The sequence below is a fragment of the Rhyacophila brunnea genome, unplaced genomic scaffold (genome assembly GCF_057557595.1).
Source record: "Rhyacophila brunnea isolate RB1 unplaced genomic scaffold, BYU_Rbru_1.0 scaffold_5, whole genome shotgun sequence".
NCBI classification, from domain to species: domain Eukaryota; kingdom Metazoa; phylum Arthropoda; class Insecta; order Trichoptera; family Rhyacophilidae; genus Rhyacophila; species Rhyacophila brunnea.
In genome coordinates this window covers 41,079,127-41,092,728 of record NW_028233170.1, presented here as the reverse complement: position 1 = coordinate 41,092,728, position 13,602 = coordinate 41,079,127, and the positions used below count along the sequence as shown (strand labels likewise).

The 13,602-nt window shown below is 29.9% G+C and overlaps 1 protein-coding gene across 1 annotated transcript in view; it reads left to right on the top strand.

The window, feature by feature from the left end:
- Window positions 1-12,317, top strand: part of LOC147066429 (trypsin-3-like) — a 144,034-nt gene extending 131,717 nt beyond the window's left edge. Inside the window, exon 2 of the mRNA XM_085956199.1 lies at window positions 11,992-12,317. Coding sequence (XP_085812325.1) covers window positions 11,992-12,288 — 297 coding nt within the window. The 3' untranslated portion in view covers window positions 12,289-12,317. The remainder of the gene's footprint in view (window positions 1-11,991) is intronic.
- The last annotated feature ends 1,285 nt before the right edge of the window (window positions 12,318-13,602 follow it).

Below are 13,602 nucleotides of genomic sequence, written 5' to 3'. Positions count from 1 at the left end.
ACATTCAATAGATAGTATAATTACAAAAATTGACACGTGAGAACGCGGCATAACCGTCATGGGAATAATTTGTAACATACTAAAAGCTGTTACTAATGTCTATCAAGCAACAAACATATTCCTAATAATTGGTATATCTTAATATAAATTTTAACGATGTTCAGCAGTTTCAAAGTCATTACAATAGAACCGAAGTATAATAATAATAATATGTAATTGTCCAAACCATGTAATTAATCTTAGTTAACTTGGCAAACGTAATCTTCTTAACAACATGCAGGTAATGCAATAATATCTTAGAGAATCCATTTATTACCATAATACTTCTGATGAATCAATAAAACAATCACCTGATCGAACTGTTCACAAAAACACTGAAACAATTACCTGATCGAAATCGAACCCAGATCCCCTGATGTGAAAAGCCAGCATCTTTGTTTTGGACGATGAAGATCATCACATCAGTTTATTGACTATATCGTCACCGCATCGGAAAATAACTGATACATATTAATAATAATTATTTATCCTATACTACTAGGGTACATGAGAATTACTTTTTTAATAACTATCGATTTTTACAAAAAATTAAGAAATTGCACTTTACTCAAAATAAATATGTTAAGTAATTTTCAAGTGCAGCTCTGTACGTTAATAAAGGTATATTATACATACACTATAATATTATGACGTAATCAATAAAATGTTATAACAACTTTATAAATAATTCAAATAATGTTCAAAATAAACATGTTTACTTCAGTGTACTTACTATTATTGTTAATTTCTAAATACTTGCAATATTTTTGTTTTATTATTTTTCACTTTGTTTTTTATACAATTCAAGTAAAATGTCTTGTGACCTATAATGAAAAGGTAATTATCATCGAATGCGATGCATCGCTGTGGAAAAAGTCAATAAACCGAGATTTGAGTATCAAAGAATTTTCATAATATAAAGGATCCCTTTGATCTCGTCATCGGTCTAGTTACAAAAGGGAATAGGCTTGATTTATTTTTCTAGTATTTGAAAATCTTTTAATTTATATGACCTGTTCATAAGAATAACATCAGATTATATTTTTTGTCAAATTAATAGAACCATAAGTATTTAAATTATAGAATAGAGTTATTATAAAACATATACTATTTTTATTGTTATAAAATACACTTACACTTGTTATAAAATATATTATACATAATATTCAATACAGTTTTAACAGCAATCAGGATATTCTCAATATAATACAGACATCGAAGTACATTCTGATTGGAGCGGTAAAAACCAGTCCTGCTTGCGGCCTTTGTACTCCAGTGCGTAAGGTGGTGGTCTTTCGTCCGGGGGCCCAAGTTAGATCCTCGGTGAGGTCACAATATATTTATATGTGTTTGTGATTATCATTGACAAACCTATATTGTATATACAGCGGCGTAATTGTTTCTATTATTTTAAATAATAAATATTTTTTTTTACCAAATACAGCACTGATTCACTATAATACTATCATTAATTATTCTCATGGTCCGTTGAAGTGTTAAGAAAAAAAAATAATTATATTGAATTAGTTATAAGAAATAGATATAATGTCTTTCTAGTAATATGTTTATAGTAGTTACGTAATAAAGAATATAGTTACCTTTATAAATTATGTTTACTGATGTATATTATTTCATGTTTTAAATATTTTATAAATTATAACTCTATGACGCTCAGAGCAATAATACTTAAGACATACGGTGTTGTCCGGCTATTTATTTTATATGCGACAATTTTTTTTTCGATGAAAGGTTATACCATTACCTTGCTTCTATCTAACCTAGCCGAAAAAAAATATATATTTTTAAAAACGGTACATGTTCAAACACGCGCGTTACCATGATCTTACTCCCTACTTCATTTGTCGTTTGTCAATTTATGGCTACAGCCGTATGTTGTAGCTTAACCACTGGGAAATGCCAATATAAATGGCGTATTTCAATAAATACTACCTTATTCTTTGGTCAATAATTATTATAAAGCAAAAATTATTCGTAAGATGTTTATCATATTTAAATAGTGAAAGATATAGCTTATAATCAGTATCATTAAAATTATCTTCAAATGTGTTAATTGTGCCTATTTTTTTAATAACAAAATGCCTAATTCTTGTTAAATTTGGGATCACAAAGATTATAAAATATTTTTTTTTATCGTAAATATGTCACTATATAATGTTAACATTAATTTTACTAATGGATTTGTAAATGCGTTTAAAAATTAATAAATCTAAAAAATCTTAACACGACTTCACATGGACGTACTGAAATATGATTATATTCTAAAACATTAGAGGGAGAGGTTTAAAAAAAACTATTTTATGTAATAAAAATACTATATGCAGTCATCAAGTGTTTAAAATAATTATAAAGGATAATAAGGGTTCAAAATTATATAAATGTCTTATCTACAACGTTTAAGAAATGTCCAGAGTAATACTCTGAAAATACCATAAAAGCTCAATTTTGACCTACGCTGAGCATTTGGGCCGATAAGGTTAGTTTTCTATTTTTTATTACGTCGCAACTCGCAAGTGGTAGTAGTGGTTTTATGGAATTAGTAAAGTTGTTTGATCATATTATATTAGTAGCCGATTAAATACTATAGAAAACAGTATATTAAAAAAACAAGACGCAGAAATTATAAATCCTTTGATGTATACTTTTATCTCTAAGAGACCTTTTTCTACAAGACGTTCCTTAACCTCGGCCAATGCACTTTTCTAGCAAAATTCCGTAGCGTAGTCAGTTTATAAGCGAAAGCCTAAGATCATACAAACTTCCATCGAATTTTAGAAACTTAAGATCTATAATTACCGCTTTGAGCAAAAGTAGGATCTCAAAGTTTGCCCGAAGGATGAAGTGCTCTCCAAGCCTCGAACGTGGTAAATTGCAACTTGTTAGACGCCTGCCATCCTTTGACGATAGCGTTACGGGGCGGTAACTTAAATTTATCATATCTTGCAAGTTTCGATGGAGAAGATCTTACTATACCTACTTACTATAGAGTAGTAATTATTTTTATTAAGTTATTATGTTTTCAAAGTATTTTCAGCCACTGAAAACCTTAGAAAGTACCTATAGCATTTCACATTTTTTATTTAGTTCTAACGATAATATAATTTTTTTTAAATACGATTTTTGTATTTTTTATTGTAATGAGTTTTAAATTCTTGACAGGCGTCACTAAAATTAGTTTTTAACCTAGGTACCTACCAGTGGCGAATGGTGGAGGTAGGCTATTAAGATCCGATATAAACAATGCATACTAAACTTTGTCAGTCGAACGTATTTATTTTATTGAACTAATACTACAATATGTAGATATTGTTTGTTAGTTTCTAAAATTCTATTGAACCTTGCTTAATCAAAGCCATAGTAGATATTAGTCAAAAAATCTTCTTTATCTATAAAATATCTAAAGTTATGCCATTAAGCCATACATCATTTTACACTTTATAGATAGATGAATATTTTTTATCGATTATGGTTTGTATAGGCAGGTCTTAATGAATTAAAAAAAACAAACCGACACCATTTTTAATATTATGTATTCTTACTTCAACAAAAACAAATAATTATGACAGAAAAGTGTGCACTATTTTTGTTGTATCGCCCATAGTATACCTAAACTATTATGGTTTGTTTTAGGGAATCTTAACTAAATTTCCCAACTTATGCTAATTGTATTCTTAGTTTAATGAATACAAATATGTTTGAATGCCAAAATTTAGTATAGACTATTTATCTCGAATCTTAACAGTCTACCTCTACTCTTCGCCGCTGGTACCTACCTACTGATATATTTTATTACTACATTTTAATATAACTATTTTTTTCATTCAAATGAAAATAATATGGTTCATTTAATATTATGGAAATTGCTTGTTATCAAATCCCATAGCTCCTATCCGTAGGTTAAAATAGAAATAATAAAAACTAAAATCACAGTTATAATCTTGTTCATAATTTATTATAGCAATTGAATAAAACAGCACAAAAATACTTTTATCCAACCGAGAATCGTACTCGAAACACTACGCAATATCACCGGAGCTCATTATAATTTCAAAAGAAAAAAACATTATCAGGTAGGTATATTGTAATAGATACGCGGGACATCTAGTGATGGAATTACAAAACATGCTATCTTAAACTAATACGATTATAATTTTACTTTAAGTTATAATTTTATTCAAAATGGGTATGTCTAAAAATGAGAGTTGTTTGTTTATTATTCTAGTTGTATAAATATATTTTAATTTAATATTTTTTTTCCGACCATGGCCGATCTTAAGGGGGGACATGCTCAGCGTATGTCAAAATGGAGCTTTTGTTCTATTTTCAAAGCATGATTCTGGACATACCTTAAACGTTCTAGATAATCTATTTATATACGTAATATCATGTTAACGCGCGTGTTTGAACATGTACCTAACCGAAAAAAAATCTTTTTTTTTAAAACGGTACATGTTTAAACACGTGCGTTAACATAATTTTACTCCCTACTTCAATTTTAGTTTGTCGATTTATGGCTACGGCCGTATATTGTAGCTTAACCACTGGGAAATGACAAAAGAAATGGCGTATTTCAAAAAAACACTACCTTATTCTTAGGTCAATAATTATTATAAAGCAATCATTATTCGTAGGATTATCACACTTGAATGGTCAAAGACATAACTTATAATTAGTATCTTTAGAATTATCTTCAAATGTGTTAATTTTGCCCATTTTTTGAATAATAAAATGCCTAATTCTTGTCAAATTTGGGATCACAGAGATTATCAATATAATATTTTATCGTAAATATTTTACTAAAATAATCTCATCATAATTTATACTAACGGTTTTATAAATGCGTTTAAAAATTAATAAAAAATCTTAACACCAATGCACAGTTATGTACCAAAATATGACTATATTCTTAAAAATTAGAGCGAGAGGTTTAAAAGAATACTATTTTATGTAATAAAAATGCTTTATGCAGTCATCAAATGTTTAAAACAAATATAAAGGATAATAAGGCTTTAAAATTATATAAATAGATTATCTACAACGTTTAAGGTATGTCCAGAATCATGCTTTGAAAATAGAAAAAAAGCTCCATTTTGACCCACGCTGAGCACGTCTGCTCTTAATAGGATCATATTTATGGGCCCCCATGGAGTGGAGGTTTGTATTAATATAATGATTTTGTTTTTACGAGATATGGATGTCAGCCACTTGCTCAAAACAAATTGAAACAAATTTTCAAAACAAATTGAAAAACAATATGTCATTGCCAGACCCAGGCTTCGACCCTGGAACCTACAACGCTATAGACTGATGCTTAAGCTGCCATATTGGGTGTTAATAAATTATAATTATAATTTTTTACGATGAAATAAATAAAATTTTAAAATAATTCGTAGTAGTAATATATTATTTTTAAAATCAAAAAGACATCAATTATGTAGATTTATATTAAATCTAATGACATTATTTTTTGTTAATTTTTTCATAAATGGTTAGCTAATTATAGCGATTAAGATTCAATTATATTATCTAACTTCTATTACAATCCCATGCAAAAATAATTAAAAAGAAAACAATTAAGTAAATAAAAAACAAACGAACAAATAAATATAGAATACTGAAATGTCATTTTGATTTCCATAGTAACGCACGTATATATTAATAATTTAGTTGCTAGGACCACTCACTTAGCAACCAATAATAGTGGATTGGATTACGGATTTCTTCCGAAATAACTTTTCATACAAAACAGAATTAACTGTAAATGAGATGGCTAAAAGTACGAGTATTAAAAGAATGCATTGGCGCCGTGTTCTGATATATTCTAAAAGTTTCAAATGTCTAGCTAGTCGGGAAGTTAGTTAAAAATTGATTGCAAGATTTATACTGGATAAACAACCACCGGACAAATAAGAATACGAGCCAATAAAAACGTTATATTTGCTATCTGTGCTTCAGTATGTCTATCAGATAATAGTTTTAACTTCTGAGTTTTTAAAATTGATGTTATTATGAAATGTGTTATTTGTAAAAGCACGCAATTAAAAAAACCTCGGTAAACTTGAACCGGATATTGATCTTCTGAAAGCTGCCCGCGGTTTTTTTTAAACCCGGTCCGTTACGGTGGAGTTTAACCAGTGACATTATGTTTTTATCCCACATTTAAATGACGCAAATGCAGTCCGTAGGGAGCACAGGGGTTGGAAAGAGCGCCACCCCCGCTGCGATAAATACACCGCCATAGGTGTCGGACAGGTAGCCGCGTATACCAAATTGGATTTTCGGCTGTAAAATTTGGTCAGATAAAGTTTCCAATGCAGATTTGATATCGTTTTTATTACCCTACCATTTGTTTGGGCATCAAACATATTGGACGCAGATTTTAGATTTTTATTGGTAATCATTTTTATATTGAAATTTTAATCACATAACATAATGTCATATCAACAAACATACATATTTAGTAATTTAAAAACATAGCTATACTTCCTTTAATAACATTTTATATCTTCCGTGTTAAAATACATAGAAACTGTAAGTACCTATTATTTTACAATAAATTACTGTTAAATATTTATATAATTAATATATCTCAATATCAATGATTGCTAAATACTATTATAGGTATATTGAAAAAATCTGTGACAAATGCATTATATTATATGAATATAATAATATAATAATTATGTAGGTAGATTAAGTTGTAAGATAAATACCTAAATATAGAGGTATTGTTAACCTTCAGTTTTTTTAATCAATTTTATTTTTTCTCTCATCTTGCGATCCATGTATATATCATTCAAGTCATCAGATACTCACTAAAATTTGTTTAGTGGTTTTTGCATACTAACGGATAGATATTAGTAGATATAACTATTCATAATTATTTTACATTACAAACTTATACCAAATATTCAGAAAACTCTTTTAATATTCTAGCCTCCCGCTAGTAATGAGTGTCGATTTTGACTGTCCACCGGAAGTGAAGGATAAGCAACCGACGCCTTCAAATTGACCGTCTGGTTATTGATCGCTTTTTGTTTTCGCTGCCAATGCCTTGTCGATGAAGCGAGTTTTAAGGTAGTATTGTTAAGGCTATTCTTCAGCTGAGGCACGGTCTAAAACGACCGTGACTACGCGACGCTCAGATTGTGCAAACGACGCGTGATGAACAAAACATAATTTGTTATAAAAATTCAACATTCGCCCATTTAATATTATGTCTATTATTATTAAGTAATAATAATAATATTTTCATTGACTTGTTTTGTTTTTCGAGTAAATACGTAACATTTTTTGTCATCTTTATACGATTTAAGAATTAATTCCTCCGACCCCATTACTAAACAAATTGACGTGCTAACAGGTCAACTGTCGCCTTCCGACTAGAAACGCGGCCGAAATTACGTCCCACCTAATGCTGAAAATTATTTGCCGTTTCACTGAAGTATGCTCTTAACATTTAATACCCCTTGGTTAACACTGTATGACTGCATTAGTCCAGCAGTTATCTATTCCATGAGAAGCACCAAAGTCCGTTACCATTTCATTAAATTGGTGACATATTCTTTTCATGTGGAAGAAGCATTTGAAAAGTATTCTTAAATGTAGCTTCATTTTACACCAACAGGTTAAGTATTCATTCAAGGTTTTCTATCAATGTTAAAACATACATGTACAACATGGACACTTAATCTAAGAGAGACTTAAAAATTATAGATGGCGTAATGTGACATGGAAAGGTTCATGTCGGATATATGGCAGAAACACCAGAAAAGACGATAAAAATACCCCGTTTACACGTGCATGGATGTACTGTGCATAGTAAGAAAATGTATGTGGAAACATGTATTATCCTGCAGTTCGCAAGATTGCGTGCATAAATCAAACAAGATTGGAAGATTCCAAATTGTGATGATGTATTGCGCGCAAGTAAGATTATTTTCGATGTGCGCTTGCGCAGTAGAGCAATAGTGAGCGAGACAGCGATAGAGAACGTGCCGGTAAAAAAACAAACTACTCATTTTGAGCTCCGATTTTCAATACGACCTGTCAGATAGTAGTATAAAATGACAACCTCGCGTCTCGCTTACTCTTGAAGAATGAGATTGGAGAGACAGTCAGCACTTTTACGTGTAAACAGTTATTGTCATGACCGTTTAAAATTAGCACAATTGCCGACAGTAATTCCATGCATGTGTACAGGTGATATTATGTAAAGAAAAGGTTTTTTTAATACTGTGGCTGTCATCGGATTCCAGTTATAATATTGTTTATTAAATATTCATTTTTCACGTACAGTCTGTCAGTACCTATATATTATCATATGATTTTATAATGTTATGAGATAGCTGATCTGCAATTTCATAACATTGCAAATTAATATTATTTCATAATAATTTCAAAATATTATTTCATACTGCGGCCGGTCAATAAATAGCGGGTCAGAATCGATTGGACACCTCGCTCGATTACAAGTTTCCGTTACAGACACATCGCACCGAATTGCTGTTATATTTATTATATTGCACATATTGTATCCTTGTAGTTATTTGAAATAGTAAATAAATTCTCGCTTCCTAAATCATCACGAACAACTACTACCGTATCTCATCTGCAATACCTATCCTCTGCCGAATCAGAAGCCTACAATATTAATAATATAGTTCGCCCTGATTATCAAAACAAAAAAAAACTTGACGTTGATAGTATTGTATCAAATAAAATATTATTGAAGTCTAAAAACATGGGTACGTGATATTTCATAGTTTACGTCTTCAATAACCATTTATTACAACTTCTTCGGTAAATTACTGACATTTTTATGCATATATTTTTTAATTTAAATTACTATTTAAGAAACGGAAAACATGACATTTTGCATTTTTAAGACGTGGCACCGGCATGGTACGAGCGCAATTTATTCATTATTTATTTTGTATACCATTAGTCTACTTTTCTAGCTTATTGGAAGCAGATGTAATAAATTACAAAAGTTTCGATAAGAGATCTTTTATATTCGATTGTTTTTTATCAAAACAAATAATAAAGGTTGATCTTTGCAATACTATATCGTATAAAACGATAGGTAATCATATTATTATTATTTCATCACTTTTACTTACAATACTTAAACAATATTATATAGACTCAAGTATTTATTTATCCTAGAAAAACTATGTATTTTATTTCACGCATTGGAAAAAAAACAAAAAGTGAATTGCAACAATAACATATTTCATTTTGTTTTTTAAATATTGTCTATATGCTCTCATTTTTACCGTTCATTCAAAAACAGGACATAACACGAGTTAAAAGGTGTTAAAGTTTTTTTTTAATACAGCAAAATAAATCATTGACAAAAGAGTTTTTACAAATACATCATACAATAATTAAGCCAAATGACATCTTTCTATTACACATTTTTCTGGTAGGTACTTCAAAAGTTGACAAATAATCATATTTATTGTGTAAGAGAAATTAAAAAAAACATAATTCACAAGGAAGAGATTCTATTAAGTTTATTTGCTCTCCTGTAAAATTGTTCAATTCTGACATTATATATTATGTTGTTTTTGTATCAATCCTTCAATTTTTCTTATTATTAAAGCTTGCAAACAATTATTCTGCTCAGTGATGCTCATGTATATCATATCAACGATTGTTCCGAATAGTTTTTCAAGCTCCGTAAACACAATATGGAATCACATTTTCTTCCACTTTTACCCGATAAATTTTACAGAAAATATCTTGTACTTTTTGAACATTAATATTTAGCGAGTAGGTTTTTTTTGCAATTTTATTATTATACTTATCTTAATTTTCACATATATATATCTATATTCCGATCCAATAAATCAAATTGTATTATTTGTGTGTGATTTTTTGATCACGGTTTTGACATTTCAATGATATCTATAATACTTATATACATTTTTATTAAATTGTTGCCTGTTTTTTTATTCCGTTATAACTAAAAAACTACTAAACTGATATTAATAGCGTAGAACATATTATTTTTACCTATGTACGGTAAAAACTTTAGTTACTAGATAGCAAAAGTATAGTGGTAAAGTGAGGTATCAGTAGAGAGAGACACGCTTATATCCAACCGTTTTTTTTAATACACTTGCAACAATTATTCATCACAAAGTAGGTAATCAAATATCAGTTTTGGAGTTTAGTGTGGTAACGTGCGTGTAAAGAAGCACATGTCTTCGTCTAATCGTTATCAATCATGAAGGCTAATTCGGACCTAATATTAATATTTTAATCACTGCCATCAGTGCATTTCGTAAGGTAATGCATGGCCTTTCATTCGGCAGCTCCGGGTTCGATTCATAATATTTAATTCGACAATACATGTATGTCATTTTCTCAAACCCTGGGTGTTTTTGATTGTTTCACTTATCTTACTAATAAATACACTACTGTTTCACTGTACTACCATCATTGGACCTCTAAGCTAGTTGTAGTGTTAGAAAAATGAGGTGAGGTACAGGTAAATGAGTGCATGCCAAGATCCAACCGTTGTCTATACAGGTAAATAAATAATATTCAAATCGATTTATTCATTGTGTATCTCTGTTTACTGTTTATTTCCGCATTTCACGCGAACGAAGATCAATGTTTATTACTTTTTTTTTCGACCATGTCCAATCCTAATAGGATGATTTGGGCCTCCACAGAGTAGAGGTTTGTAGTTGAGGTTTATTACTAATTCAAATTTAATTATATACGTTATGAAATTACTTATCTTACTATATCCCCCTATTACCCATCCACGGTAAAGTTGCGAATCTGCAATTTTCGTGAAAACGACTTTTTGGTGAAAGAAAAATCTAAATTTGATGATACACACTGTGGTAAATCGACAAAATTCTATCTCCGGCGGTTACATATTTATCAAACCTAATAAATTTAATAAAACTTAAATATATGACGAGTCATTCGAATCAACTTATGGTAAATTTACGAAAAAGTTCATAGGAATATTTACCATGGTGTAAAACTGTAAAATATGAATTAATAATAAAATTGACCTCAGACGACTTGCGAATCTGATATATTGGTACTATAAATATATAAACAGTATGCAAGATACAACACATCAGAATGATGTCGCACAATTGCGGGGGATAGCAAAAGAATTAAAATTTTTGCTGCATGCTTCTTTATTTAATAATAAATCACCAAACAGTGAATACGATTGATCACGTATTTTTTGAGACAGGACACACTCACATGGAGTGTGATTCTATCCATTCTAAAATCGAGCAAAATAACAAGAAAACACCAGTTTATGTCATCAGATAGGTGGACACAAATAATGAGGCTAGCTAGAACGAAGGCATGCCCATTTAGTGTTACTAAATTACTTCATGATGATTTTTTTAATTTTAATACGTCTCAGGCTCGGTTTATAATAGACAGAAATCAAAACAACATACGTTTTTATTTGATTTTTTTTTATTCGTTTTTCCTGAATTTTAAAGCTCTCGGATTGGCTTAGAAAAGCTTTTTATATCTATATAATTCGCACTTTTTATATAATATTTATATTGCAATATTTTGGAGCAAAAGTCAAATTGTAGTACAAACTTGCGAAACTGCGACATTCGTAACTTTACAGTGGTCTGAAAATAATCATTCTGGTTCCAATGAAGCTTTTACATAATTCAACTAAACCATCCAAAAGCACTCCAATATTTATGTGCCTAATCATTTACCAATACTAAGTTATTGCCATATTATAATACACTTTAAAATAAACGAAAGTTTTTTTGCTCTCCTGAACAATTGACATTTTGCAGATTTGCAACTGTACTGCATAAGTTTGAATTCATGTTTGAATATCATCCATCTAGTTTTAAATCAGTAAACCATTTCGTTATCTTTAATGAACATATTACTGATTGGCTACTTTATTATTTACAGCAAGGAGGTGGTGTTACCAACATCCTTCAGAGGATGAACATTCCAATTGTCAAGCAGAAAGTCTGCGTTACCGCCTACAGTGGATTCAATATCGTTACCGACAGAATGATCTGCGCTGGATTAATCGAAACAGGAGAACAAGACGCTTTCCAGGGAGACTCTGGTGACCCACTTGTCGTTGATGGTGTCCTAGTAGGAGTCACCTCATGGGGTAGAGGTTGCGCCATGAAGGGATACCCAGAAGTATGGGCCCGCATTGCATCTATGATGGATTGGGTCAACAAAGAACTCGCTTAAATAAATCAAAACAATATAATAATTTTCTCTTTTTCTACGACACATTGTAAATAATTTTTAATCAATATTTTTAGATTTTTTAATGCCTATCTTTTGTACGTGTGTTTTGTAAATAACAAAATAACTTGATATTTCACAGAAAAATAATATAAAATTCATATTTATTTACCGTGGAAGGGACGATATTAAAAGTTAACTAAAAAGTACAGGTATATTATAATAATAAAGGCATTTTTGCTTATACATATTATTACAAACCAAAATTTCATAAAGGCGATGTGTCCTTTTCAAATTATTGCAATTTTCCCCTGTACATGTTATGTAATGCAGTTACGATACCGCCCATACACGACGATAAGATATTTATTTTTACGATACAATATTTTTTTATTATGCGAATCTACTCATAAATGAACGTGTACCTACAAACGTATAGTCTAGATAAAAATAATGTTATGAAATAAATAATATATGGGCAAATAGTGTAATACAATTTGGTAATACGTTAATTTCTTCATCAATATCGGTAACTAGCAGTACTCGAACCCACATTTGTTGTATTCCGGAAAATCTTATAAACCTAAGCCAAAGAAATAATCAAAAATGTCTGTTGAATGTATGTTTAATATCGATCGCTATATTCTTACATTGTATGTACATACTTAATACCGATTTAATAAAAAAAAAAGTTTAATTGAGAATTTCTTTAATAATATATTGTAGTTAACCAATAATATTAAATTATATTTGGTGAAAAGACACTATCGTAATGTTTAAAACATAATAATATAATATATTATAAACATTAATAGAATTCGACGTCATGCTTGTGATACTTTTCTTTCGATACGACGTCCCTACCTATTTAGGCTTAATGAGCATACAAACATAATATATAGCAAAAGCAAAGAGTGGAGGTAGGCTGTTAAGATTCGCCATAAATAGTGCACATTAAGCTTTGTTAGTCGTACGTATTTGTTTTTATTGAACTAAGAATACAATTTACAGATAGTGTTGGTTAGTTTTTAAAAATCAATTAAACCCTACCTAAACTAAAGCATAATAATTTTCATATTCTTTCGGCGATACGACCAAATTGTACACACTTTTTATTCATACTTTTCGCAGGGTTGACTTGACTTGTAATAACTAACCAACACCATCTATAAAGTTTAGTCTTATTTCAATAAAAACTAATACGTATGACTGACAAAATTTAGTGTGCGCTATTTATGGTGGAACTTAACAGCCTGCCTCCACCCTTCGCCATTGATATATATGTAGTGAATTTATCAGATACAGGCGCAAATCCAG